A 26,871-nucleotide genomic window follows, 5' to 3' on the forward strand; every position below is an offset into this window, starting at 1 on the left:
TGTCATTGTCCCTGGGTATGCTGGAGGTGGCACCAACTGCACCTTTGGGGATGCTAGTAGTTTCTGTTACTTGATGTGGATGCTAGTGCATATATATTTTTTCTGCATATTCATTGAAGTTATAATTTGTGCACAATCTTGTATATTTTATTTCAGTGCAAGTTTAAGGGAAAATTGGCTTGGTATCATTGGCCTTCAAGCATTATAGATTTTAGAATATGGATTCCTTCTTTTTAAACCTGAGGTTTTTTGGTTTTCAGATTATGTAGTTAAGTAAATATTTTGCTGGAGATTAATTTCGACTAGTGGGAGATGGATTTCTGCATGACTTTACACTTATGGGGGAAGTTCTCCACGTTGAGGGGAATGTTGTCCACTTTGTCAGTATGGTAGCCATTACTCACATGTAACTGTTGAACTCAGTTTTTAACTTAATTTTTAAATAGCTACAGTTGACTGGTAAATACTGAGCAGTGCAGAGCTAACACTTTGTATTTTTCCTGTTTAGGTACATGGTGATGCCTGAGATGTCTGTTTCAATTTTACTGTCTTGAATTTAGGTCTATCTGAATGTTGATATTAGCAAAGATATGGAAAGTTGGGATATTATTTTTCATGTGGGCTACTCCTCTGTTGATAATTTATATAGTTCTAGGCCTGTCTTTAGTTGTACTGAGTATATTTATAATGTGGTTTTTAAAACTTTAAGTTCAAGTGTATTTTTTTAACTGAGAAAAATTTTTACATGTTTATAGGGTGCCATGTGATATTTCAATACATGTATATAGCATAAGGTATAAGTCAGGTTGAACATATCTCTTCAAATAGTTATCATTTCTCTATGGTGAAACATTCAAGCTACTTTTCTTGCTTTTTGGAATATATAGCATGTTATTATTATCTAGAGTTACCTGCTGTACCTGGTTCTAGGAAGCAGAACTTCTATTCCTAACTATAACTCAGTACCTTGACCCCATTCTTCCCTCCCCTTGCTCTCCCCAGCCATTACTACCATTCTGCTCTCTACTTTTATGAACTCAGCATTTTTAGATTCTGAATATGAGTGAGGTCATGTAATACTTGTCTTTCTGTGAATAGCTTATTTCACTTAGCATGATGATCTTCACTTCCATTCATGCTGTCCCAAATGAGAGAACTTCATTCTTTTTTTATCTCTGAATAGTATTCCATGTTTTATTTATATATATATATATACACACACACTGTATTTATATAGTATGATATATATTTATATTGTATGATATTTTGAAGAAAAGTAACTGAGAAGTCATCTTTTGAATAGGTATATATTAAATGCTATAATTTTTATACTTTATTACACTGATTTTTTTATGTGAGTTATTGGTAGTTACCTACTTGAATAAGTGTTTATTTCCAATACACTCTTGGGAAGTTTTATGCTAGTCCACATTATTGTTGCTCTTTCAGAGCCGGGGCCATCCTGTCTTGGCAGTATGCTCATGCCTGCCCAGGAGACTGCCTGGGAAGAGCTCATCCGCACTGGCCAGATGACACCATTTGGTACCCAGGTCCCTCAGAAACAAGAGAAAAAGCCTAGAAAAATAATGCTTAATGAGGCATCGGGCTTTGAAAAGTATTTGGCAGACCAAGCAAAACTGTCTTTTGAAAGGAAAAAGCAAGCTGCTAATAAAAGAGCAGCCAGAAAAGCCCCAGCCTTGGTCATGTCTAAGGCTGGCCCAGCACCAAATGAAAACAAACCAAACCAGAGAAGCAGAGTTCTCTCAAAAACAGATAAGTGCTTGAAAAAGCACATCAGGAAGCTCCAGAAGAGGGCACTGCAGTTCCAGGGAAAAGTGGGGTTGCCGAGAAGGAAGAAGCCCCTTGAGTCAGAGACCAGGCCAAAGTCAGAGGGAGACTCTGAGAGTGGGGAGTCTTGGTCCTGTCTCACAGAGCAGGAGGAGGAGGCAGAGGCCAACCTGTCTGGAGATGGCACTGACTATGAACTAAGACCTGTGCTCAAGGGCAGGAAACGCCAGAAGAAAACCCCAGTGCAGGAGGTTGATGACGACTTTTTCCCAAGTTCTGGGGAAGAAGCTGAAGCCAACGGAGGAGGAAAGGGAGGTCGCAAAGTAGTGAGATGCCAAGATGATGGAGACGAAGATTATTATAAACAGCGATTAAGGTGGGTCTGCAGGGATTGTGAGTACTTTGTACTGCTTGCTTGGTGTTAAGGCAGCAGCTTTATTAATATGTAAACATTCTAGGTCCAGCTTACTTTTCTGGACTCCCATTTGTGCAGAGGTTGGACTTCCTGCAGCTCTAACCTTCTAGAAATAGGAGCTGAGGCCTCAGTGGACCTGGCCCCAAAGCCTTGTACTTGTGGGTCTTGAGCCACATTTGGAATCAAGTCTAAGATGAAGAACTTAAGAAAACGTCTGAGGAAAGAGCATAGAGAGTACTGAGGTGAGAGCTATGTGACTTTTACTCAGAGTGGTCACACTGTAATAAGTATAACAAAAGGAAAAGATTGTGTTGTGTATACTGGGTATGGTATTTATTTTTTCATTTTGAAGCAGAATAGTAATTTTAGAAGTCTTTTAAGCTTACTTTCTTAAATCTCTCCTTCCGTGTCTTGAGAAAATAGTCATCTACAGAATTATAAACCACTATTGTGTAAGAAATGTACTTTGTTTGCACAGCATACCTTCCTTTTCACTGTGATTTTTTTATGCCAGAGACTGACTTTGTCTTTTGCTTCTGTGACTTTTTCGTATATGATACAGGTGAGATAAAAGGAAAGTAAACATGTGTAACATGAAGTCAGAATTGTCATCACCGTGTTTTTTGCAAGCCAGGCAATCTGCACACTGTAGGCCTCTCACTGAGTGCATTAACTCTAGATCTCTGAGGAAGTCAGAGGAAAAAAGGAATGGCAGTACTTCTTGAGTATTTAATACTAGGGTGACTTTTTCCCAGTCCTCAAGATTTTTTCCTTATTTCTCAATGTGGGGAGACCTAGTTAATTGTATTTCTTGTAGCTTTCCATTGGTCTTTGAAGATGGCTGACCTACTCTTTTTCTTCTTTTTGGAACCACTAGTAGCAGGGAGTGGTGGTGCATGCCTGTAACTCCAGCTGCTCAGGAGGATTGCAAGTTTAAGGCATCAGAAACTTGGTGATACCCTGTCAAAAAATAAAAAAAGGGCTAGGGTTGTAGCTCAGCGGTAGAGTGCCCCTGTGTTCAAACCCCAGTATTGCCAAAACAACAACAACAAAAAAAACTAATTGTAATCCCAAATTACACTCCTTTTCAGAGTGGATGCAGCACAGTTGTTTCAATCATATGACTTAAATCCAGTTGGTGAGAGCTGTTGCTCATGTTCCACTAGTACTTTATATAGTACTATATAACTGAGGAGTGATTTTTGTCATTTCTCACTGCAACTTCAGTGTGCATACTTGATATCTGTAACATCGAAGAATATTGCTCAATATTCTCAAAAAGTAAGCAATGTCAGTCTTCTTAATTACTGTAGAAAATTAATAAAAGTATTAATCTCAACATATTGATTTTAAGTAGAGCAATATATATTCTCATTAAACTTGGTCAATATTAAATACATTTTAAGTATATCAGTATTTTGATCAAGAGCAATTTATTTTGATTGAATTTTAAATATGGGTGCAATTTAATTTCATGGCAGTAAGTTTTTCTTAATAATGTTAAGATTGTAAAACAATTTGTTATTTCCAGAGCTATATCGTAAGCCAGATTTTTTTTTTGCTAAAGTTACAGTAAAAATCTCAAATGAATTTCAGAAATATCAATAACTCTAATTGCCACCAAAATACGATAGCTCTTAAAATTTTATAGCTAGTTATTAAGGTTGTTAAGCTGCAGATATCCACATTGAAAGGTTTGTATTACATCTCCTTTGGTGCTCTTTGAATTGGGGGAAGTTAAAAGAAAATAAAATGCTCAGGATTGAAAAGCATATTAAGAACATTTGAGAACTGTGAGTCTCTGTATTTTGTTGCTTCTTGCCAGTCTTTGTGGATAGATTGAAATAGTAATGATATTCCCTTCAGTGAAGAAGAAAAAGGATTGTGTATTTTAGCAATGATTTAATGATGGATGATCCAAATTAAAAAGCCACATAATTTACAATTTGGAAACTGAATTTTTTCTTAGCGGTTAGAATTTAGGAATACGACTCGGGCTAAGAACCTTGTACAAAACTTAATAGATACACATTAGTTGTAGCCTGCTAATTATAATGCTCTTTCAAACTCTTGAAAGTGAGAGTGGGCGACTCCTAGACATCTCATCCCCTGTATCCTCTCACCTTGAGAGTCATAGGCCTTTCATTAGCTATAATGAAAAGTTTGTCCTAATTAGGCATCTTTGTTTTGCCTGATGCTCAGCAGGCATTTCCTGTTGGGCCTTTTGAATAGCATAATCTTTTCTGGAACTGGGCAGTAGGAGTCATGATCCTGCTTTCTCTTCATTGATCTAGGACCTCAGCTCAGTCTTGGTGGTTCTAACCATTTTTAAACTACCTGTACATTTTCTCTTCCCACATGTTTTTCTTTTCTTCTGTGTACTCCAGTGCCTTTGAAGGTTGACTTCTCAGAGGTGTTCTCTTGGTGTTTGTTCCTCTGCTTAATTCAAGGAGGGAGGCAGTGAGTCTCTGCTTAGAAGTAAATGTTTTGTTGATTCCTATTCGCATCAGTGGTTTGCAGGTTCTATCATTTTCTATTAGGATATGACACTTAAAATATGCCACTGTTTTAGAAATCTCAACACCAAACCCTTCTGTTCAGGGCAACAAATTCCATTGGTACCTGTGCTGAGACCTTGCTGCCTCAGTGTTGACTCACTTCCCAGTTGAGATGTGGGATCAGCTGTCTTTGCTTCACCTCTGCCTCTACTATGTGAATGCACATTTTCATTCTAGGACTGGCTTTGAGGGTTTCTGGCAAAAAATCTGCAGGCTGTTAGTGGACATGAGCACAGATAGGACCTAACCAGGAGTGAAGGGAATAAATGAATTTAGACTGAGGTGTCTTGGGACTTTGGAGGGGGGCCTTGTGGAAGTGGTTTATTCCAGTGCAGGGACCTGTTGACTGGGTAGCTCAGGTATATTGACATAGACCTCATGATGCAGGTTAAAAACTTTCTGCATTTTCCCCAAAACTTTAGGTGTATGTATCACTGAGGAGGGAAAGGACTTGCTTTGCTTTGAGATCCTCAGGCATCTCATTTGGATTACCTTAAGAGATTATTATGATAGTGTGATCTGCAGAGAGGCCCAGCTTCTGAATTGTCCACGTCAGGACAGGGATTCACATGTACTTCACTTGGCCTGTTGTCTTCTATCTCGGAAATGGACATCTGTTCAGTGGGAGGTTGAGGCCCGTTGGGTTCACTGGAAGCGTGCTACAGTTTATTAGTGGTGGAGGAACCAGCAGCATTCATACCAGCTGTTTGCCACCTTTAAGATAGTCAAACAGAAATGCCACTGACTCTGGCACTTTTCCCAGCAACGGTCAGAACTGCTGTGGGGTGCAGATCAGGCCCACTTCCAAAGATGATTCTGTCTTCTTACTGACTGAACCACAGCTAGTATTTATCATTTGACTTTAACCCCAAGCTCGCTCTTCTGTTTTCACCTGCCAGTTGTTATTTAAGTTGCTAAGTTAACTTCCTGTACTTCCTTAGCAAAAACATGGGCTGAAACTGTCCTTCCTGGCCCACAAACTGATTTTGCAACCACTGGGGACCTCATTGCTGGACATACTAAGAAGGTCTAGTGTGGGGCCACAAGGCAGGACTTTGAAACACCTTGCCCATGTCATTCTGGTACACTGGATTGGAAACTACTGGATGTATATAAATTGATTTTTTATGTTTTCGTTTCTGAGGCTATAGCTGTTAGCCAACTTGGTTTGTATCACTTTTTCTAAATATTCCCTTGTGTGCTCTGCTCAATTGTGTTTACATAGATGAAGGCCTGGAAGGTGACTCAGGGTCAGTTCATTCAGCTAAATTAGGTGCACTAATCTGCTAAATGCAACAGATTTTCTGGTTGTTATGAGTGTGTGCACATCAGAATCACCTGGGCACATTTCAGCAGGCAAGAGCTTGACTCAGCTGCTGAATCTGAGGCAGCAGGTCTGGGCCTGGAGGAACTGGAGGCTACTCTTACGCTTTGACTGAGCTTCACTGATTCTGCGGTGAGGTCAGTGGCATTCTTCATTATCATTGGCTCTGGTTTAGAAAGAAATGTGCTCCCATTTAGGGCATCTTTGAGGTGGTTGGAAAGAATAGTAAGGATTTTGGGGTTTAAGATGTAATGTTTTCTTTCTACTCATCCCAAAGTCAGCATAGTATCGCTTCTGGGATAAATCTCCAACCAACTCCCACCCACAGTCAGTAAAACACAGAGTTCAGAAACAGATTGTTCTCTAGGTGCCTGAGTTTCCTCAGATGATCTGGTACATTGGGCTAGGCTGCTGAGATTGCAGCCTGAAACTGATTAGAGTTAGTACCTTTTTATAGTTTGAAGGCTTTTCACTCTTTTCCAACCTCTCTGCACTTTTGATAATTTCTTGTTTTTTAAATTATGAAAGTATAACAATATAAACTGGGCTGTGGTGGTGCACACCTATAATCCCAGCTACTGGGGAGGCTGAGCAGGAGAATGGAAAGTTCAAGGCCAGCCTATGCATCTTAGTGACAGTCTATCTCAGAATTAAAAATAAAAAAGGCTGGAGTATGTGGTTTAGCTGTAGAGCACCCCTGTGTTAAATCCTGAGTACCTCAGAAAATAGCAACAACAACAACAAAACAATTATTAAGATGAAGAAACTACCTGTATCTATGTTTGTTTTTATTTTCTACATTATTCCAGCCTTTGATTCTGTGCATACATGTCTTTACATTGCTACAATAATAGTGGTCTATAAAAGCAATGTACCATAGTCCTTCCAAGTTAATCACTCTGCTCATGGTCTTACTGTTAAAATGCAGATAGAGCTGAGGTTTTGAAGAGTCAGTGCCATGGAAATGTGTTTTCTTACATTGAGATTGGGTGGAAAGTGCAATATCAAGGTGTGACCACACGGTGGTGACAAGGACAAGCACACAGCTGTTGTCATCTCTATGACCTAGAAACCAAATCAGAAAGCTAAGCTAGGATCTGGGAGTTGGAGGAGGGTATGAGGAGATGGCTAGGGAGTCTAGAAGACCGCAAAAGTGTGGTATAGATGGGGATGGGATTTGCCTCATGATCTGGTGTAAACTGAATCTGTATGATGCTTCTTGCTATAAAGTGTTTTCACTAAATTTTGATTCTAAAGGTTTTTCTTTTTTTTTTTTGTTTATTATATATGTATACATGTACATATATATCATTTTATTTATTTATTTATTTTGATTGTACGCAAATGGGGTACAATTGTTGTTTCTCTGGTAGAATCCCACCATTTGTATAATCATACATGTACATAGGGTAATGATGTTTGTCTCATTCTGTTATTTTTCCTCCCCCCTCCCCCATCAAAAATGGGTCACAAGAAAAGAAAAACCAAGTCGGGGTTTTTTTTGGTTTTTTTTTTACTTTATGTGAATGAATATTAAGTTAAAAAGGGCGGATGGGGAGTCCATTCATTGTGTAAATCTTACAGAATGTCTTCTAATTGACCACTATGCTTAATCATCTGGAAAAATAATGCTCCTTATTGTCTTTCTCCTTAAGCAATATTGCTTCTATGGCCAGGGTAAGTTGGATCCTGGTTTGTAGGGTTTGCTTGTACACATGCGCAGTTCTGAGAAGGGGCAGGCTGTCATCATTTTTAAATACTGAGAGGGATCAAGCTGTCACTGCACAGGAGTCCATGGAGGTACCTCCAAGGGACAGCATGACTTGAACTAGGCCTCAGTAGGTTCTTGACTCAACATGGCTGAAAAAAATTCCAGGATGCATCAAAAACAAGGTGTAAGTAAAGATTATTAAAGGATAGCAAAGGTGTGCACACCTCACCCCAAAGGTAGGGTGCAGATGCCACTCACCTCTCAGAGAGGAGCAGACAATTGATACACCATGGTTGAACCCTCTGCCTACATATAGGATTTTCTGGGAAGAAAAGTGCAGGTCCCCAGGCAACCTTTTTGGAAATGAAATTCCATGTCAATCATTTGATATTTGGGGTTCAGAATGTTTCTTGGTTAAGCAGTTGAGTCATAAATCAGTTGTGGCCTTGTTGTATGAATCTTTGGATCTGGTAATGTTGAAATTGATGATGTTTTCCTCCTATTTGTTCTGGTACAAGCAAACACTGTAGGTTTTGTTCTTTTAACTAAAGTGACAGGCATGACTGGTGACGCTTATATATTTGGGTCTTCATCTAGTAGGTGTCTTTTTTTCTCTTTCCTCAAGGTCCCACCTATCTCAAAACCAAATAGAATAAATATTTAAAACTGTCTTATGGATTTGCCTGAGCAAGGGTGATATCAGGTATGGGGGGTGGGGCAAGCTTATAAGGACAACCAGAATTATTCTGTTTGGATGTTTACCACTTGGTGATGCTTCACAACATGTGGGCTATTTGGTTTAATCCTCACATGCCCTAGGAGATAGGAATCTGATCCCTGAGAGTGATGACATTTAGCCAAGATACAGTTAGTGGAGGAAATCTTGGGAAGGCCTGTAAAGGTAGGCGTGATCCAGTAACTGATCTGTTGTAGTGGACTCAGGTGAGCATTGCCTCAGGGACTGGTTTCTCTCCTAACTTGGTGGCACCAGCTCCCCTTTGTCCAGAGACCTTGCTGAAGGCCATGTTTGCAGAACCTCTGCTCCATCTCCATTTTGTTGTCAGTATGGAGCCTCTTTCTCCTCCTTTTGCCAAGAGCCCTTTTTCACTGGAATTGTTGCCTCTCTTGTCTTTTGGTTGGATCCTTGATTGCACTGGGTGAGCATTCAGCAATGTTAGGCCACACTTAAGCAAAAATAAAATTGATCAGCTGGTACCTTTTGTTTTTTAAAACCCAAATAACTTGATCTCTGAAAATCTGAATTTAGTAAAAGTTTAATCTAGATTCATTCCAGAAACCTAAATACAGTGATTTGAAGATTGTTCTTATCTATTTCTGTGAGTTCATTTCTTTTTAAAAAATAAGCCAATGTTCTTTTTTATTTTCTTCTTCTAGGAATCTGTATTTTAAAGAGAAAAGAAAAAGTTATTCCCTTAAGGGTGTTTTCTTAGAGAGCATTTTGGCTTCTTTTAAATGACAAAGCTGAGACACAAATGAAGACTAATTCTGCTTCCTGCTCTATGCACACCTTTCATTCTCAGCTCTGGGCATAATTGTCTGCATCAGTCTTAATTTACTCTGTGAGATCTGGACTCCTAACTGAGGGTATTTCATCTGCTCAGATGTGCCAATTAAGTCCACCCAGATAAACCATATAAAGGCAGATAAGAAAAGTAAAATACTGAGTATCTCAATTTAGCAAATTAGACTAATCTGTAAGGAATTCTTAGCTGTCTGAAGTAGAAAACCTATTGCAGTACAAAAATGCAAACTATATTAAATACCCAGCTTGGTGCCTAAATATATTTTTAAAAATCAAATTGTACTCATTGTACTGCTATTGTAGAATTTCTTTCAGGGAGATTGCAGTAAGTGGAGCGTGATTCTGAGGTTGAAATTTCACTCCATATTAAGAACAGTTTAACTCTGTGATGTGTAGTTTTTTTTCCTTCCCATCAGTGTAGATTTAAATTGTTTTAGGCCCAGTGACCCTTGCAACATAAAAACAATATAAAGGCAAAGCAGTGGGGACAGTCTTGAATTTTAAGCACCTCAATATGTGCTTAAATTTTATTGACGTTTTGGAGGAGATGTGTTCATTTACTAATAAGTGATCTAAGGCTGCACATATTTGACAGTTCCTGTTAATAGGTGTACCTTGTCCCTTTGATATGGGTTGATATGGGCTGTATGTATGTTGATTTATCTGGTATTAATGTATCTCATGTGATGGTTCAGTCTAGATTGTAGTCAGAAGAACTTCTATGCTGACTTTCCTTTGGTTTGGAAAAGTTTGCTGATGTTTGAATTGGAGTTTTAGATTTTGGTTTGCCCTCGTATAATTGTTTTCCTTCTGTGAGAAAAGGGGAGTTCTATGGAGTGGTGTTTTTTTTTTTGTTTGTTTGTTTGTTTTTGGTACTGGGAGTTGAACCCTGGAGCACTTAGACCACTGAGCCACATCCCCAGTCCTTTTTTTACTTTTTATTTTGAGACAGGGGCTCATGAACTTGGCTTAGGGCCTCACTAAGTTGCTGAGACTAGCCTTGAATTTGCCATCTTCCTGTGTAGCTGTGATTACAGAGGTGTACCTGATTATCTGGGCTGGAGGCTTACTCACTATCTTGATAATCCTTTGTTATGAGATTACACACGTCTCCTAGCCTGCCTTTATTTAATTGCGAAATAAAAAAGAATAACAATAGTAATAGTTATAGTATCTGCCCGATTGGATTGTAAGTACTAAATGAATCAATAAATGTGCAGTACTTAAATTAGTGCCTATCACTAATCAGTAACTGTCAGTTGTTATTGCCTAGTATTTGTCTTCTGACTCTGAATTTAAAAATATATATGCATGTACATGTGTGTAATCTCAGAACAAAATTTGTCCAGAGCTAGCCAACTTTACTTGAGGAGACAGTATATTGGATAGGGAATGGAACTCATAGGCGGTGGGATTTAAGTGCCAGAGATTCCTCATCTGTAAAATGGGAATGGTTATCAAGGGTGGTGGAACTCCCAAGATAATGCTTGCTGACTCTTAGCTGTTTGTGTTTTTACATGCCACTGACTGAAACAGGAAAAAGATTCCACAAGCCAGTAAGATGCTTGAAAAGAGGGTCTGTGTGAACCACAAAGAAGAGCTCAAAATGTTGAGGTATTTGAAAAGGAGATCTCTTTTCCAAGCAAAAGACAGTTTACAATTGATACTAACTAGTATGTATAACCAAATTATTAGCTGTTATACATTTAGTTTTGTACCTTTCACACATTTTTGATTAAGGCCTACTTAGTGATAAAACATCTATACAGGGTTGGGGAGATAGCTCAGTCAGTAGAGTGCTTGCCTTGCACGCACAGGGCCCTGGGTTCGATCCCCAGCACCGCAAAAAAAAAAAAAAAAAAAAAATCTATACAGATATGAAGTACAGTAATCAATAATACAGTCATCAATTCTCCTTTGTATACACTAGGGGGCACTAGACCTCTGTCCAGGGGACACTGAAACTTTACTGCTTCTCCTTGCTTCTGGGGGCAAGGTAGGTCAAGATGGCACTGTGGGTCCTCATAGTTATGTTTTATGGCAGATGTGCCAGAGCCTTCCCTTGGGGATCTTGTATCTTCTCCCGGGGCTTAATTTCCAGAGTTTTTGTAGTTCTGGATGCCTGGAATGGCATACCCACAATGTCCTGTCCATGTTGACCGGCCAGTGTGGGGTGGAGTAGCTTGGAAGCTGAACTTAAATCCTGCCTGCCCAAGTTTACAATAGGTGTTTTGACATCAGTTACTTTTAATTCACATTTAACCTGCAGTTACCTAAAATTTCTTGATTTTACTTTTTTGTGAATGTTATATAATCTGCCAATTATTATAAAATAGCTTCTGATATTTATGTAGCATCCTAAGTGTATTGTCCATATACCATCTCATTTAGTCTTTAGAAGGACCCTGTATTTGGCTCATTTGTGATCAAGGAGACAAATGCAGCAGTGGCGAGTGACATTTTCTGAAGTTTGTGTCTCCCCTTCCCAGTTGAAGGCCTATAATACAGCTAGCTATCTGCCTGCATCTTGTTTTTATTTCTCGGTAGTTAGCACAAATCTGTGTTTATTACTGGATTCTACTCTAGTGGCCACCACTGGAGTCTGAGGGGGGCCATAGGAGGGAGAATACCCTGCAGTGGATAACACACTCACTCTGTTTTAATTGGTTGTAGCTGTGACTGTTCCAAGTCTTGAGTAAAGACAAAAATGAATATGGGAACACCAAAAGCATTATTTCCTTCTTAGGAATGTACACACAGTTTAGGATGAGTTAAACTCCTTTTTCCTATTGTAAGAAACATTATTTGATAAGCAGTTGACTCTTTTGACCAACTTTCTCTATTGGTCCTGAGGAATCTTGGAACCAAACATGGGGTTTCTGATTTTTTCCCACTGGGTGGGATACAGAAACCAATCAGTCTTGTTACAAAGTAGATCCACTGGTGGACCCAAAAAAGTGGTATTCAGATTTGAAAATAGCTTAAACAACTTTAATTTCACTTACTTATTTTATTTTTAATTAATTAAAATAATGAGTTTTCCTTCCCCTCCTTTTTTAAAAATATTTTGTTTTTGGCTACAAGATTCTAAATTAAGAATTTCTTTCTCTTTGAGGTCACCCTCTTCAGGGGTCATTCTGAAGGGGTCATTCTTTATAATAGATTGTAACCATGTTTATTTGACTGATAGAGGTAGGTTCAGGACATCAAAAGTCACACAGGTAGAAGGAACAGAAGATGAGGAGGAGGTAGGCTCTAAAGAAGATGGAACAGAAAGTTTCTAGAAACATTTCTGGATGACTTGCTTTGACAGTTTTCAAGCCATGCCCCTCTGTCCCTCTGTGTCTCTGTCTTATTTGTAGCCCAATTCTGAACTTCATTCTTTCATCATTTATTGAGTGTTTGCCACAAGGAAGGCATCATGCTAGTCTCTCAGGATATAAAAATGGCTAAGTAAATCTCTGTCTTATGACTAATGGAGGAGACAAGTGTGGATTTCACAATATGCTAACACTTGATGGAAGTTATAAAGGGTACTTGGAAGATAGGATGTTACCTCTGCCTGGTAAGGGAACACTTACTTGGATCAGAGGTACTGCTCGGGGTAGGGATTTGAAGGGTTCAAAAGATGGGTGGATGTGCATGGTATTAGATATGCAGGTGGACAGAGTTGAGGAGGTCACATACAACATATGGCATAATGATGGCTAGCCATGTTTTTCCACTTACACAACATGAACATCCTTGAATGCTGGAAATTCTAAAATAAATTAACTTTAGATGGTGGCAACTTGCTCTTGGGTGTTTTCTTAGGGTTCCATTGATGAGGGACCCCATCAGTTTACACTGGTTGTGGTGCAGTTGAACTGGTTATGCTGAGTTGCCTCTGACAGTTCATTGTTGCAGGATTAGCCCCAGGCCCTGCAGCCTGGGCCAGGGTCTCATTCCTACGTGAATGTGGATAAGCCAGGGAGTGTTTTCTGTGCCTGCATCTGATTGGAATTGTAAGTTTATGTTTATTACTGGCTTCTCTTCTAAGTGGCTGCCAGCGGAGTTGACAGTGGGTTGAACATGGCAGCCGTGCGAGAGTTAGAAACCCTGCCAGGGAACACCAGGCCCACTTCGTTTTATGTGGCTGCAGCTGTGACTATTACATGTGTGGATTTTTTTAAATGAGAGTATAGAGAACATGAAAAGTTATTTCTTTTCTAAAAAGGTAAGCATTGGACAGTTTACTGCCCCCTTCTGCTTTTTCTCAGTTAGCTGATGTATTTCTTGAAGTAACAGAATTAAGACACTTTGGACTCCAGTTCACTTAGGCATAGATCTTGATTTTGACCTGCCTCTACCAATTTCAAGTTACTGTGTGTGTGCCTTTATTACAGTTATACAGAAACCTACTGTACTTCATGACAGCTTATTTATGAATTCATGGAAATTTTTTAAAATTTATTTTTGGAGCTGGGGGTTGAACCCAGGTTCTTGTGCATGTAGAGCTAAGAATGTACTCTACCACTGAGCCATATCCCCAGCCCATGGCAAAATTTTTTAAGTATGATAGTCCAGCAGGTGTCTTCTGGAAGAGCAAGTGTCTACTTATATAGTAATCACATTATTCACAATAATTTACTGAACATCCCATTTTGATCAAGTTTTAATTCAAATATGCATGTTCTGGTAATTCTGTTAAACATTTGTGGTGCATTGCATTGCAGATTTTGTTGTGTATTGCCTGTTTACTCCTTTATATGTGAATGTGGTAATAGTGCCTGCTGCAGGGTTATTGTGAGAATTTTATCAAGTTTCATTGTATATAGTACTGTTTTAATTGATTAAGCACTTGTATTTTAGGCTCTGTTTTGAGTGCTTTGCATGTGACACCTAATTTAAACCTTCCCAAACCCAGTGAAATTCTCCCCATCACAGATGGAGTATGTGCTCACAAGGTTTAGTTACTTGGTGAGGGTTCACAAGCTAATAACAGTATTCGATTCTAGCTAGTTTGCATCCAAACTTTTGTGTATGGGCCTGTGCTTTGCATGTGCAACCTGTATTGCATACAAAGCACAGCTTCCTCCTTTACTTCTGCTGGTCAGACAGATGGCTCAGCTCATAGGCCGCTGGACAACCCGATTAACATGCTGAAGAGGGCACCTTTAAGGTACTTGATAGCACCCAGGGTGGGGAAGTCCTCTGTCTGTCTGTATTCAGGTGACATGGTTCTACCTCTCCCTGATGTACATGTTCTGTACTATGTCATCCCACTTGTTGGCCAGCACCTTGCTGTACCACTGTAGTGGGCACAGCTTAGATGATCTGCTCTAAGCCACATGAGGAAGCATTACTGTATGTAACAGAATCTCTTACTTGAGCTACATATGCCTAAGATTTTATCAGCCTGATATTTTGTCTTTAACATGTGTATGTAATTCTGCTGGGGCAATTTGTCTTCACAATGCTACAGGTACTTATAGGCCATAATGATTTCTCCCCACTACCTTTACTTATCCTTTGGCCAAACTTAATAAATGTTCAGTGCTTTTCATCCTTGTGAAGCGGAAGACACTGGGATGCAATCACTTCTGTGGTCGCTAATGTGGTTTTCTAGGTGCTGAGTTCTGTGGTGACATGATGCCTATATATTTTAGGAGGAAATGGGGAGGAATGAGGAGAAGGTGAAACCTTGTCAATGCAGAGAGATGCGGTGGGAAATTTAACAGCCACAAAGATTTACTGGCTAAGTCCAAGGAAATAGCTGTCATCTATCAATGACGTTTAATACATGGTACTCTGGTGTGGAAATTTTATTGGTATTATTGTGTCAAACTTCTAAAGCCAGTTTCTTCTGATGTTTTTATTTCTCTTCCTATAGGACGTCTTTGAGAAATTGCAAAATGAAGTCTTTTTAAGTGACTCTGATAGCTTTTGTGATTCTTTGAATTTCACATCATCCTCAAGTGTTTTTTGTTATTCTGCTATTTGGCACTGAGTTGATAATAAGGATTGGGTACTGAGAAATTACCTCATTATCTGAATCTGTTTGATTGCTAAATTTCAGAAATGAGTAGTAAGAATTCTGACATGTGCATCAAAAAATACATATATGTCTTTTCTGTTTCTAAGTTCTGATATTAAGGGATACCTCCATACCAGGGTTTCTCAGCCTTGACATTATTGACATGTGAGACCAGATAACATTTTTTATTAGTGAGGGTGGGGAGCCTGTGAGTTGTAGGATGTTTAGCTCCACTTGCATAATGTCCCCTTACTCCTCCCATACTTAAAACAACCAGGTGTATCAGATTACCTCTGTGAGGGTGAAGAGACAGAATTACCCCCTGTGGAAAATAACATGAAACTCAAAAGAATAGCAAAGAGTGTTGTAGGCACTTAGAGAAACTTCAGTTCGTCAATTGCATAGGAATAATTTTTTTTTTTTTTTTTTTTTTTGGTACTGGGATTGAACACGGGAGCACTTAACCACTGAGCCACATCTCTAGCCATTTTTTATATTTAACTAGAGACCCAGGGTCTCACTGAGTTGCTTAGGGCCTGGCTGAGTTGCTTACGGCCTGGCTAAGTTGCTGAGGCAGGGTTTGAACTCCTGAACTTCCTGCCTCAGCCTCCCAAGCCGTGTCACTGTACCCAGCCACAAATAATTTTTAAGGAAAAAATTCTAATAAAAGAAAGGGAGAGATTGCCTTTACAAGCTAAGTACAAAAAGGACATTAAGTTTTTTATATAAAAAGAACATCATATATTATACCTTGTAGTTTTATATGATAGCTATTTCCCTAGACTTGTCCATATACTGTCTTTTCCACTTGCTGTTCTCTTGAAATAACCAATAGTGCTTCATTGATCTTATTTTCTAAGTTCTTTTACTACCCTGCAGTGCAGTTTCAGATCATCAACTAGTGCTTTCTTATTGATGACAAATAAATTTTAGCCAGCCCTTCCTTTTGTTAGTTTGAAGAGTTGAGATTTTCAACCAGGGAAGAATTTATCAAAGGATGTATGTGCTTTAAGATCTACCAGCAGCTCTCTGGATGGGAATGCCAATTGCTCTGGCAGCTGGCCTCCATGCTGGGTTTGTAATGTGTCCTAGAAAACATATTCTACCTCTAACTGGGCAGTGTTTACAGTCTATATCTTTTCAGTTCTCTCTTGCCTTCCCTCAGACAGTTTCTATTTTTATTGCATAATCACTGGCAGGTAAATGCCTTCTTTGTATGTTGCTGTTCTCATCCTCTTCCTATGAGATTTTTTAGTTGGAAGGCATGTATCTATATTTTTTATTCCATTCCAACCATTTTGTGACATTCAGAATATCAGTTGCATGTAAGCTGAAAAAGTTATTTATTTATTTTAAAGTGAATAGAATCTGAGGCTATCTACTGTGGGTATTTTTAAAAACAAAACCAGGGTCCATTATAGTTATATGAATGCAAAAAATTTATGACTTCAGACTTTATCCAGTGGACACATTTTTTTCTGAGTGGTATGATTATTAGTAAGTTCATTTTGTTGATGCTTCCACCTCATTTAAGTGATTAATAAGGAGTATCAGATACAACAGTTTTGACTAAAACATTTGCTGTATGTCCAAGATGCTGTGTTGTTTTATGCTAATGACTATCATTTTTAGCTCAAAAATAGTAATTATAAATAAAATGTTTTTACACTGTATTGCTGTTTTGGAGATAACAGTTATATTGAAATTTTTTCTGAATCTTTTCTAGAACTAAGTTCACATATTTTTAGAAATTTTTCCTTAGGACATGCCAGAAGAGGAGCGAGTAGTTTTGATAATGAAATGGGACCTTATAGGAATATTTCTAGGGCAGCTATAATACTTTAAATAAGAATCAATTGAGATGGCAGGAGAAGAGAATTGTTTTTCTTTGACTCTCAGAAAAATAGGAGTAATGATGGCAGTAGAAACCTGAAAGACCATTCTAATTTGACTGTTTTATTCCAGTGTATGATCTAGAACTACCTATTTTAATATAACCAAAATAATGGAAATATGATTTTTATTTTCATGATAGGAGATGGAATAAACTAAGACTGCAAGACAAAGAGAAACGTCTGAAGCTTGAAGACGATTCTGAGGAAAGTGATGCCGAATTTGATGAAGGTTTCAAAGTGCCAGGTTTTCTGTTCAAAAAGCTCTTTAAGTATGTGCCATGTGTTCTGTCCTTTAAATTGTCATTGAGCCATTGGGCACAAATTAATATTTTAGGAATTACACAGTAGTTATCTGTGGGCCCTTAAGGTACTTGCAGCAATTTATTGCAAATACAAACACTGTCAAATGAAATTTTAGCCACATGCTGTTCATTAAAATTAGATGATAATAAATTGACTAAAGTGTGCATTGGGTATGTTTGTAAACTGATGAATCTATATGCATCTGTCTCAGCAGACTAAAAGCAACACATTTTAAAAACTCTCCATTGAATTGTTTTTTTTCTGTTTTTAGTAATTTTAAGGAGCCAAACCTCTAATTTCTTACTTCAGACTAATTTAATAGAGAATTGTATATTAAAATCAATATCTAGAGTTGTATATTAAAGTCAAACCTCTGGGAGGGTTTTTTTTTCCCTTTAATTTCTATGTAGAAATAAAATAATGTCGAGACGATTTTCTGAGTGTCCTATATGGTACCTAAGGGTATAATACGTTTGAGCTGACCAAATGTGCTTCTGAATATTTTATGTAGATGTTGTTCTAATGTCTAAAAAGAAGGCAACACCTCGATGATTAAGTTGCTATTTGAAGCTGACTTAAGTTTCTTATGTAAATTGGCTGAGTGTTGTGAATGATCAGCTGCTGCCTGATAGATGTATACTCTGAGTCTGTAGGCTGGGCATCTCCCATGATGAATGTAAATACTAAGGAACCTTTTCCATCTCCTTACTCCTAGGATTTACTTAACAAGATGCTTAGGAAGGCTTCTTATATGCATATAGGAAGTTAAACCATTAAATAGCTTCTTTCTCTGTCTTTCCTATCAATTCACAGTTGGTAGCAGGATGCAAACTTTTTTCTGTGAGATAATTAAGTTTTATGTCCTTTATAGATTCAGCCATCAGCCATGCCCTAAACTTGTGGAAGATGTCTACATAAAAACAGCATGCTCTTTATATTTCCTTTCAAAGAGTCATGTGTGTATACATATATATATGAATATATATATGTATATATATATATATGTACATATATACACTCCATATATACATGGCGTGTGTGTATTATGCTGGGGATCAAACCCAGGGCCTCAGGCATGCCAGGTGAGCCCTCTGCCTCTGAGCTATATCCCCAGCCCTGTATTATATATAGTTTGAACTTCTCTGTTGGGAGGGCTAGGGGAGGTAAAGAGTAGTTTGTTTGTTTGTTTTTTTCATTAAACTTATAGCAAAGAGGAGTCTGCAAAATATATGAATTGATGCAGTTGGGTGACCATAACTGAACAGAGGAAGAATTGTAGGTAAAATCTCAATCTCTCTAGTAATTTCTGCAGAGAAGTCATTTCATAGCCTGGAGAGGTGGCTGCTTTGTTTATTGCTTCTCCCAAATGAAAATCAACCATGGAAGAGTAAATAAAGGCAACATTTATTGGCAATTCTTTTCATTTTCTCTAAACTGATTGCTTATTAAGGAATAGGCCAAATATTATCAGTGTTATACTAGCAAAAGGAATACCCAAATTATAGATTAAATTGATTTAACAAAGACAGGATATTTCTGCACATGTAGTAAGTGATTTGGCAAATATCCTCAGGAGTCAAGTTTGAATATGCATTTTTGTATAAATGTCAGATTTTCTAAGAAAGAAATTTCACAGTTGATAAAACCAAACTTAAACCTACTAAGAGTATATGTACTTAAGAGTCATTGCATTGACTGTTAACCCTTTTGAATTAAATATTAAATGCATATATGTTTGTGTTTTTAATTAGTCTTAAACACATTCTTGGAAAGAATTTTATTGTTTTTATCAAAACCAGGATTTTAAATATTTTATAAGTGTTTAAAAACTTCTGTTCCTTTTCTTCTGTATAAAAAAATTAATACTAGTCTCCATTTTCTTTTATGATTAAGTTTTTACCAGGCCTGTTTAATTTTAAACTATAGATATATTTTTACTGTATTTACTGTGCTCTGTGGAATTAACAGGGTGCATAGTTGTTCACAAGGGAGTCAGAGGTACAATTATCCACTTAAGTGCTTTTTTTCTGCAAGATAATATTTAACTTCTAAATTTCTGTTTTGAAAGTTTGCCCAGTAAATGCATTAATCTGTATAATTTAGCAATCAAATGACAAACTTCTATCTTTTGACCTTACCTTTAGTCAAACTAGTAAATGCAGTCTTGAGTTAGTGTGGCAATGCTAATATACACCAATTTTTGTGGTTATTTTGTGATATTTGGTATTATGGAGATAGCAGAGTATAGTATTTCATTAATATTTTTAATTAGTCTGTAAGAATCTTTACCTTTTTTAAAGAAAAATGTTCATGCTTTTCAAAGGCTTTGAAACTTGATTCTGTAACTGTTTTCATCTCAACTGTGTAATTGTTTTACAGTATTTATTATTAAGAAAGTAGAGCAATAAAACTAGTCAGTTGGTAGCTCTGCTGGAACCAGAGCCCAGGCCCCCTCACTCCTCACCCATCATACACTCCTGCTGACCATGGTGCATGTGTGAGTGAATTTCCTTCAACTGCAAGGGCCTACCTGCTGTGGGTATACAGATTGAGATACTCGTACCATCTTTGTGCAATATCCCTAGCTATTGGAGATTTCCATGTGGAAATGTGACTTACAGAGCTACCTATTATATATTTTTCCTGAAGTTATTTCTTTAGTGCCACTCATCTTCTTGTAAACACACAATTGTGCTGTTTGAGAGCTCTTGGAAATTAGCTTTGGAGATGTGGCAACAACTAGCACATTACCTTTCTAGGGTCACGCGGAATCCAGTGTCCCCACTCTCTCCCAGACTACTTCTGGAATACCATACTGATTACCATTCCTTATCATTATTTCCCAGTTGCTGCTCTCCAGATTCTTCACACTTTTATTACATTTAGGTCCCAGACAAAGAGAGGCGTTGCCCCTGTGTTGGGTGGAGACAGTGTGGGTTGTATGCCAGTAGTGATCACTGGGAGATTCTGATTCCTGCCCTGAGTACCTTAGAAGGAGATCAGTTGGCTAGAATTCAGTGATTCTGAAAGTGACTTGATGAGTGTGCATTATCTTTTTGGAGGGCGTTTTAGAACGTGTCTTTTAAAAACTGAGGTTATTCTAGGGTAACCGGTTCATGAACCTACTTTTGTTCCAGATCAGGGTTTCTCAACCTTGTCTCAGTTGACATTTTGAACCAAATAATTTGTTGTTATGGGGACTATCCTGTGCATTGTAGAATGTAAAATAGCATGTCTGGCCTATGCCATTTGACTCCAGTGGCACTTTCCCAGCTGGAACAAAAATGTCTCTAAACTTTGCCAAATGTGCCCAAAGGTGCAAATTGCCTGTGGTTGAGAACTATTGGTCTAGATTATTTCCAGAGTGAAATTGCTTTGGAATTATGAAATTCTGAATTTCAGTTTTGGCTTGCTCATTTTTTTCTAGCAGTGTGCCCTTTCACAAGTTGCTGAACCACTCTGAGCCTTTGTTTCCTAAATAAAAATGTGCTGATTAACTGCCTCTGTGCAGGTTGTTTGTGAGTCTGTGTCCAAACCACCTGGCTGAGTGCCTCCCCAGCAATAGACTCATTATTCTCTGTTTATATCCCACATATTTATGGAACATGTCCATTCTAAATTAAGTGGTCTTATATCCATACTAGACCATTGTGCTTTGATTTTTAATCCTCTTCTCCAAAGTGCATATCCAGTGTGTATATTGTAATTAGCAAACTTAATAAGTAGTGAAGTTCTCAAAGTTTTCCTTACATTGTAGGTAATAATGGTAACAACTAGAGTAAAACTTCTAGATTGATTTGCAAAATACTGGGGGAAAGTTAATTACTAAGAGGATACTAAATAAAATCAGCTCAATAAGAACTTAGGTCCAAAATGAGATTTTGGGTACACATACCAGATAGCAAATCATAAATACTGAGGCAGTAAAACAATAAGAGTAACTCCATCTTCTTTTAAGGTGAGTAGCTCATTAGATTTGTACTTTTTGGGGGGGAAAACTTAAGTAGTTTTTATTTTAGATTTTTAAACTTCATAAGATCTCATATTATTGAGTGATGTTAAGTCTTTCACTCACAAAAATGTTTTTGCATTATTACTTTAAAAAAAAAAAACACTTCAGTTTTGGATTTATAAACTGACTGTTCCATTGGTGGAGAAAAGAAAATACCATCTCCTATATATATATTTTTTTTAGGAGAATAGGAATATATTATTTCTCTTTGACCTGTTTTCCTTATTTAAAATTTTAATAGTGCTAATCTTCTTGTCCCTATGATAAAATCCCTGAATCAATTTCTATTTTAAAATATTAAAAAGACCTTTGTATTGTTGAGTCTTTAAGCTTTCTTTTTGCATCTGCTAGTAATACAACAGAGTCATCTGTTATGTACTAATTTTGAGAGCAACCCTATTATTCAGACTTGTTTATTGCCTTAAAATTTAATTCTTCCTATAAAAATATGATTATCAAGTGACTTGACAGTTGTATAAGCTATAAATTGTGGTGTTTTCTTCCTGCTTTCTTGATGCTATTCAGATTGAAAAAATAAACGTATTGCCTCTTTTTAATAGAAAAACGTATGAACCTTTATAGACTAAAAATATTTGGAATTTTTTCCCAGAGAGTGAATAAAAGATAAGAAGTTTATGATTGTTTACCAAGCTATTCCTAATGTTGGAAAAGAAATGAAATAGTCCTTAATTACCCCATCTATCAGTTTAATTAGAAATGTGTTAATGTTCTGTAAAGAAGAATTTGTGATTTTATGCCTAGGTGATCAAAAATGTATGACCTTATAAATATAATACTCATGTAAAACACACATCCGGCCTCTTTCTCTGACTGGTACTAGAACCTAGCCAAATGATTAATTCATGAATACTTTCTGTTATGATCTGTATTATCCACCATTTGCTGTTTTCTCTTTTCTCTTTTCTTGTTGGTGTTTGTTGTTGTAGGTACCAGCAGACAGGTGTTAGGTGGCTGTGGGAATTGCACTGCCAGCAGGCAGGAGGAATTCTGGGAGATGAAATGGGATTGGGCAAGACCATCCAGATAATTGCCTTCTTGGCAGGTCTGAGCTACAGCAAGATCAGGACTCGTGGTTCAAATTACAGGCAAGTGCTCCTCTGCAGACTGTCAGTCTGTGGAGCTCAATTAATATTTCATCAGATGTATTGCTGTGGAGGAGGGCCTTGTGAATTATTGATGACATTTCAATTACAATATTCCTTTAATTCTTTTAGTGGGGGACATCAAAGGAAAAATTTTACGAGACAATGGAGCTGTAGGGCAGGAGAAATTAAACATGTAACACTTTTAATGAATTCCAGGCATTGATGCTTCATTTTGCAGATGAGCCCCACTAGATATTTTGGGTCAATACGATGTCTAAGGTTAGCTCCTGTAAATGGATTGTTTACAAACTCAATTATGTTAATATCAATAGTTTACACAATATGGAATTTTAAATTAGACATAATATCTTTAGTTCCATTTATTAAATTTTACATTAAAATATTTGTTCTGGCAGGAGACCAGGTGAGCATTACAGTAAGTACAAAGTCTATTCATGGGGAAAGTTGGAGCTTTGAAGAAGCCATTCTCCCTAATTATAGTCAGTGTGTGTGGTAGCATTTATAGAAAGTGCTCTTTTTCTTTCTTGAATGAAGTTACTTGTCTACTCACTACACTCCCGTTTCCCTTTTGGCTCCCCTCTCAATCTTTATGATTTCGTATATATTCTAAGGCTAAAGTCAAAGACTGTATAGATTTTAATTTTTATTCTCCTTAAAAATGTAAATAAACTTTAGAGTTCCAAAAGAATATGCATTTTATTGTTTAGTATGGTAGCACTGAAATACCTGATCTTGAAGCAAAAGACTGAGTACATTTCCATATGTAAGTTTAAATTGGCTTTATGGAAGTCTGTATTAGTAAAAATATTTCTAGGTAACTTACATAGGATGCTTAATCTTGAACCCAGATAATCCAAGAACTCCTATGTTTCGGTAGATTTGTGTAATGAGGAACAAATGGTTAAGATCTAGGAACTTCCAACACATGATTTGGAAATGCCTTTAAAACAGTGTCTGTGTGTCTGAAGTCAGCTACTGCAGAAAGTTACTTCAGTATCAACAGAGAAATGTTTAGTAGAGAGACAAATATGGACTGTGAGCTATTGAGTAAAGACTGTATTTTTAGTTTTCAAAGTTTGGCATTTTGCTTTTATTTCTTCTTGTTCTTTCATTCAGTTAGCAGATTAGCATTTCTTGTGAGGAGTGTTTGAAATTTTTTAAAAATTTGGAAGTTCCCATTGCATTTATATGAATGTAGGAGGGGGAAAGCATTTAGAGAGTTTAAAATGCTAAATATTTTGTTACTATCATTACAAGGAAGTTGTATTGAAGCAGAGGAATTTCTTCAAATGTTAGAATTCTATTATGTTTTGTATGGAAACATGTAAAACCATTTCAACCCAAGGGAAAAATCAAAGTTGAAAATGGGCACATGGGGCTTTCTTATTTATGATTGTCATTAGTTTAGCATTTAAAAAATGATTTTGTTTTAAAAAAGTTTTTTGATTGGCTTGGTCTCTGACTGTTGATTTTTTTTTTTTTGTTTTGTTTCTGTTTTTTAGATAACTAGAATGTCCCAAGTTGCCCCAAATGATTTGTAGGATTGTCTTTCCTTAAATGATTTTTAGAATTGTCTAATTTCCCATCTCTTTCCTTTCCTATTATCATGAAACTTATGTGGAGTCTAATACTCTGGGTGTGGAGTCTAATACTCTGGGCCTAGGAAACAAAGTCATCCCTGCAGTGTAGTTTAATCTAAAAATTAAAACATGTTCTCTCAAGTGGTGACAATCCTACTAGGAATGTAAGTCAGGACTAATAATGAGCATCATCTGTAATCAATTAACTATCAATGCTCATAACCTCTTCTTCATAATGAAATAGTGCAGCATATTGGACTAGTGCCCAGATCATCTTTATTAAAGTAGTATTGGTAGAAGTGGCTTCTGAGAATGCTGTAATATATCAGGCAAACAACTAGGGTCTTTATGAATAGAGGTGTACTCAGGAGCTTGGTTCCCCTCCACTCTTGTGCCCAAGCAAATTAGTTGACATTTTTCTAACAGTTTTATAACAGGTTCTACCCTGAAACTAGGTGAACTCAAGAGTCCTCCTCTTTGCTTTGTCCTAGAGAAAAATAATCAGTGCTTGAGGTCAAATGAAATTCTGCCTGAGTTGTCATTGCTTCATTGGCTATGTACATTTTCTCTGAATTCTTGCAAGCAGGACATATTGGGGACCAAATTTGAGATGGTCTTATTGTTGCAATTTTAAGGTTCATGAACATTGGAACAAGAAAATATCTGTGATACCAAGAAACTTCATAGCAAAAGAAATTTTTTTAATGCCTATTATATGCCTATTCGTTTTTGGAAGAGGGAGAAACATATTACACATGGTTAATAAAAATCTAAACCAGTTGTTTTGTTCCTGGTTCATAATGGTTATACTGCCTTCTTTCTACCTTGCCATTCTTATTATAATGATGGGCCCCCTGAATGTTATGATGGAAAGAAAATAATTTACCTTTCAGACTTCAGTTAGTACTTTAATGTCTTGGTTATCATTTCATTAATTTCTAATTAAGAATGAACATCCCAAAAAAGTTAATAAACTTTTTATTGTACTTTGTAATTCCTGGTAAGTTCTAGGCTGTGACTAGCAGGTTTGCAACCTTATGATTGAAATATTTGACCATGAAGCTGTTGGCGTGTATCAAATTCATTAGGTAATCAATGATAATTAAAGATAAAAGAAACTGGAGTCTGTTTGGTAAGTGATGCTAATAACTCTAGTACATTTTAGCCATTTCTTAGGTTCATCTCACTGGTATTGAGGTTGGAAAGGGTGGTTCAGTTGTTGTGACTGTTAATGGGTTTGATTGCCCCTTCTGTGGTCCAGGAGCAATCTGCCTCAGCTCTGAGATTTCAACTCAGTGTGAAAACCTCCTTATTCTTTTAGTGGGGGTTGGGGGAAAATGGCAGAAATTAAAGAGTATAATAATGCCAGATAGATGTAAAGCCAGAAGAAAATAGTAGCTTTAAATGACAAAGTGTGAGTTATCAGTGTAGCAGTTTGCAGAAGGTGTGTTGTAAAAGAGAAAAACGATGATATACAACCTACAAAGGCATATGTATGAACATGTGCTTATTTGAATGTGAGTTTGTTTTTAAATATTTTAAACAGCCTTTGATTGGTTGTTCCCTAATCCCTGCTAAGTGCATATTGATGATAACTCTCTTTTATGACCCTTGGAGGATATAAAGAAGCTGGTGCTTTTAATCCTTTTAAAAAGAAATGTGTTGTGGAAGGAGCTAGGGCAGAGTCCCACTCTCCCCAGAGAGTTTAAGGGGCATCTGTCCTGGCCTTGCCACTGGTGAGGAGCTCAGCTTGAATATTCTGAGGACATTCTGCAGAAGTGTTGAGTCTGTTGTGGCCTCTGGCTTCTGCTCTGACCCTGAGGGCCAGGTGACAGTAACCATTCATAGCAGGAGGTGGGAGTCTTCATAGGCAGACAGAGGCATTTTGTCATGTTGGCAGCGGGGAGGATTGGCATTTACCCAAACCATAGTTCTGTTAGGAAGGAGAGAAGAGAAGAGGATATTGACACAGTGGCCACCACCAGTATCCTGGCTACCCGTGTGTCCGAAAATTGGAGTGATTCCATAAATAATTTTACTTTATAAAAATTTACTATGAACATCTTCCAGGTTATTAAATATTCTTCAAAAACTAGTTTAATGTTTAAATCATGTTTTATCTTTTACAGTATTTACTATATGACACTCTCCTGAGCACACCACATGTTTAATCTTTATAGTAACCTTGTAAGATCAGTACTGTCATTTGTTCTATTTGAAGATGAGAAACTGAGGTTCAGAGAGGTTAGTATACCTATGATGACAAGTTAGTGTAAGTAGAGTTGAGGTTCAGACCCAGGCAGTGTTCATAACTACTGACCTGTGCTGTGCAGAAGATACGGGATGATTCATTCAGCCCTTCCTGATCTTTTTGGATATTTTTGTTGCCTCTGCTTTTTCTGTAGTATAAATAGCACTAAGATGTGTAACCTGGTACTAAATGTTTGTATTGAGATTGCTGGGCTCCTGTGTGACTGCTCATAAAGCTCTTGCTTGCTGTGCTCAGCTGTTTTCCAGTACAGTCCACCAGTGCAGCCTTTCTGGGGGAGAACAGTCACTGGCTCCTCTTCCAGGTGTGAACACATGGAGAAGCAGACAG

General features: G+C 37.4%; 1 protein-coding gene across 5 annotated transcripts in view; it reads left to right on the forward strand.

Moving 5' to 3' along the window:
- ERCC6 (ERCC excision repair 6, chromatin remodeling factor) overlaps window positions 1-26,871 on the forward strand; it is an 80,103-nt gene that overhangs the window by 13,205 nt on the left and 40,027 nt on the right. For all 5 annotated transcript variants that reach the window (XM_079136452.1, XM_079136456.1, XM_079136453.1 and 2 more), the window contains 3 exons: window positions 1,450-2,164; window positions 17,391-17,519; window positions 22,513-22,671. In XM_079136452.1, coding sequence (XP_078992578.1) covers window positions 1,450-2,164; window positions 17,391-17,519; window positions 22,513-22,671 — 1,003 coding nt within the window. The remainder of the gene's footprint in view (window positions 1-1,449; window positions 2,165-17,390; window positions 17,520-22,512; window positions 22,672-26,871) is intronic.

This window comes from Sciurus vulgaris (assembly GCF_902686455.1).
Source record: "Sciurus vulgaris genome assembly, chromosome: 4".
NCBI classification, from domain to species: Eukaryota; Metazoa; Chordata; class Mammalia; order Rodentia; family Sciuridae; genus Sciurus; species Sciurus vulgaris.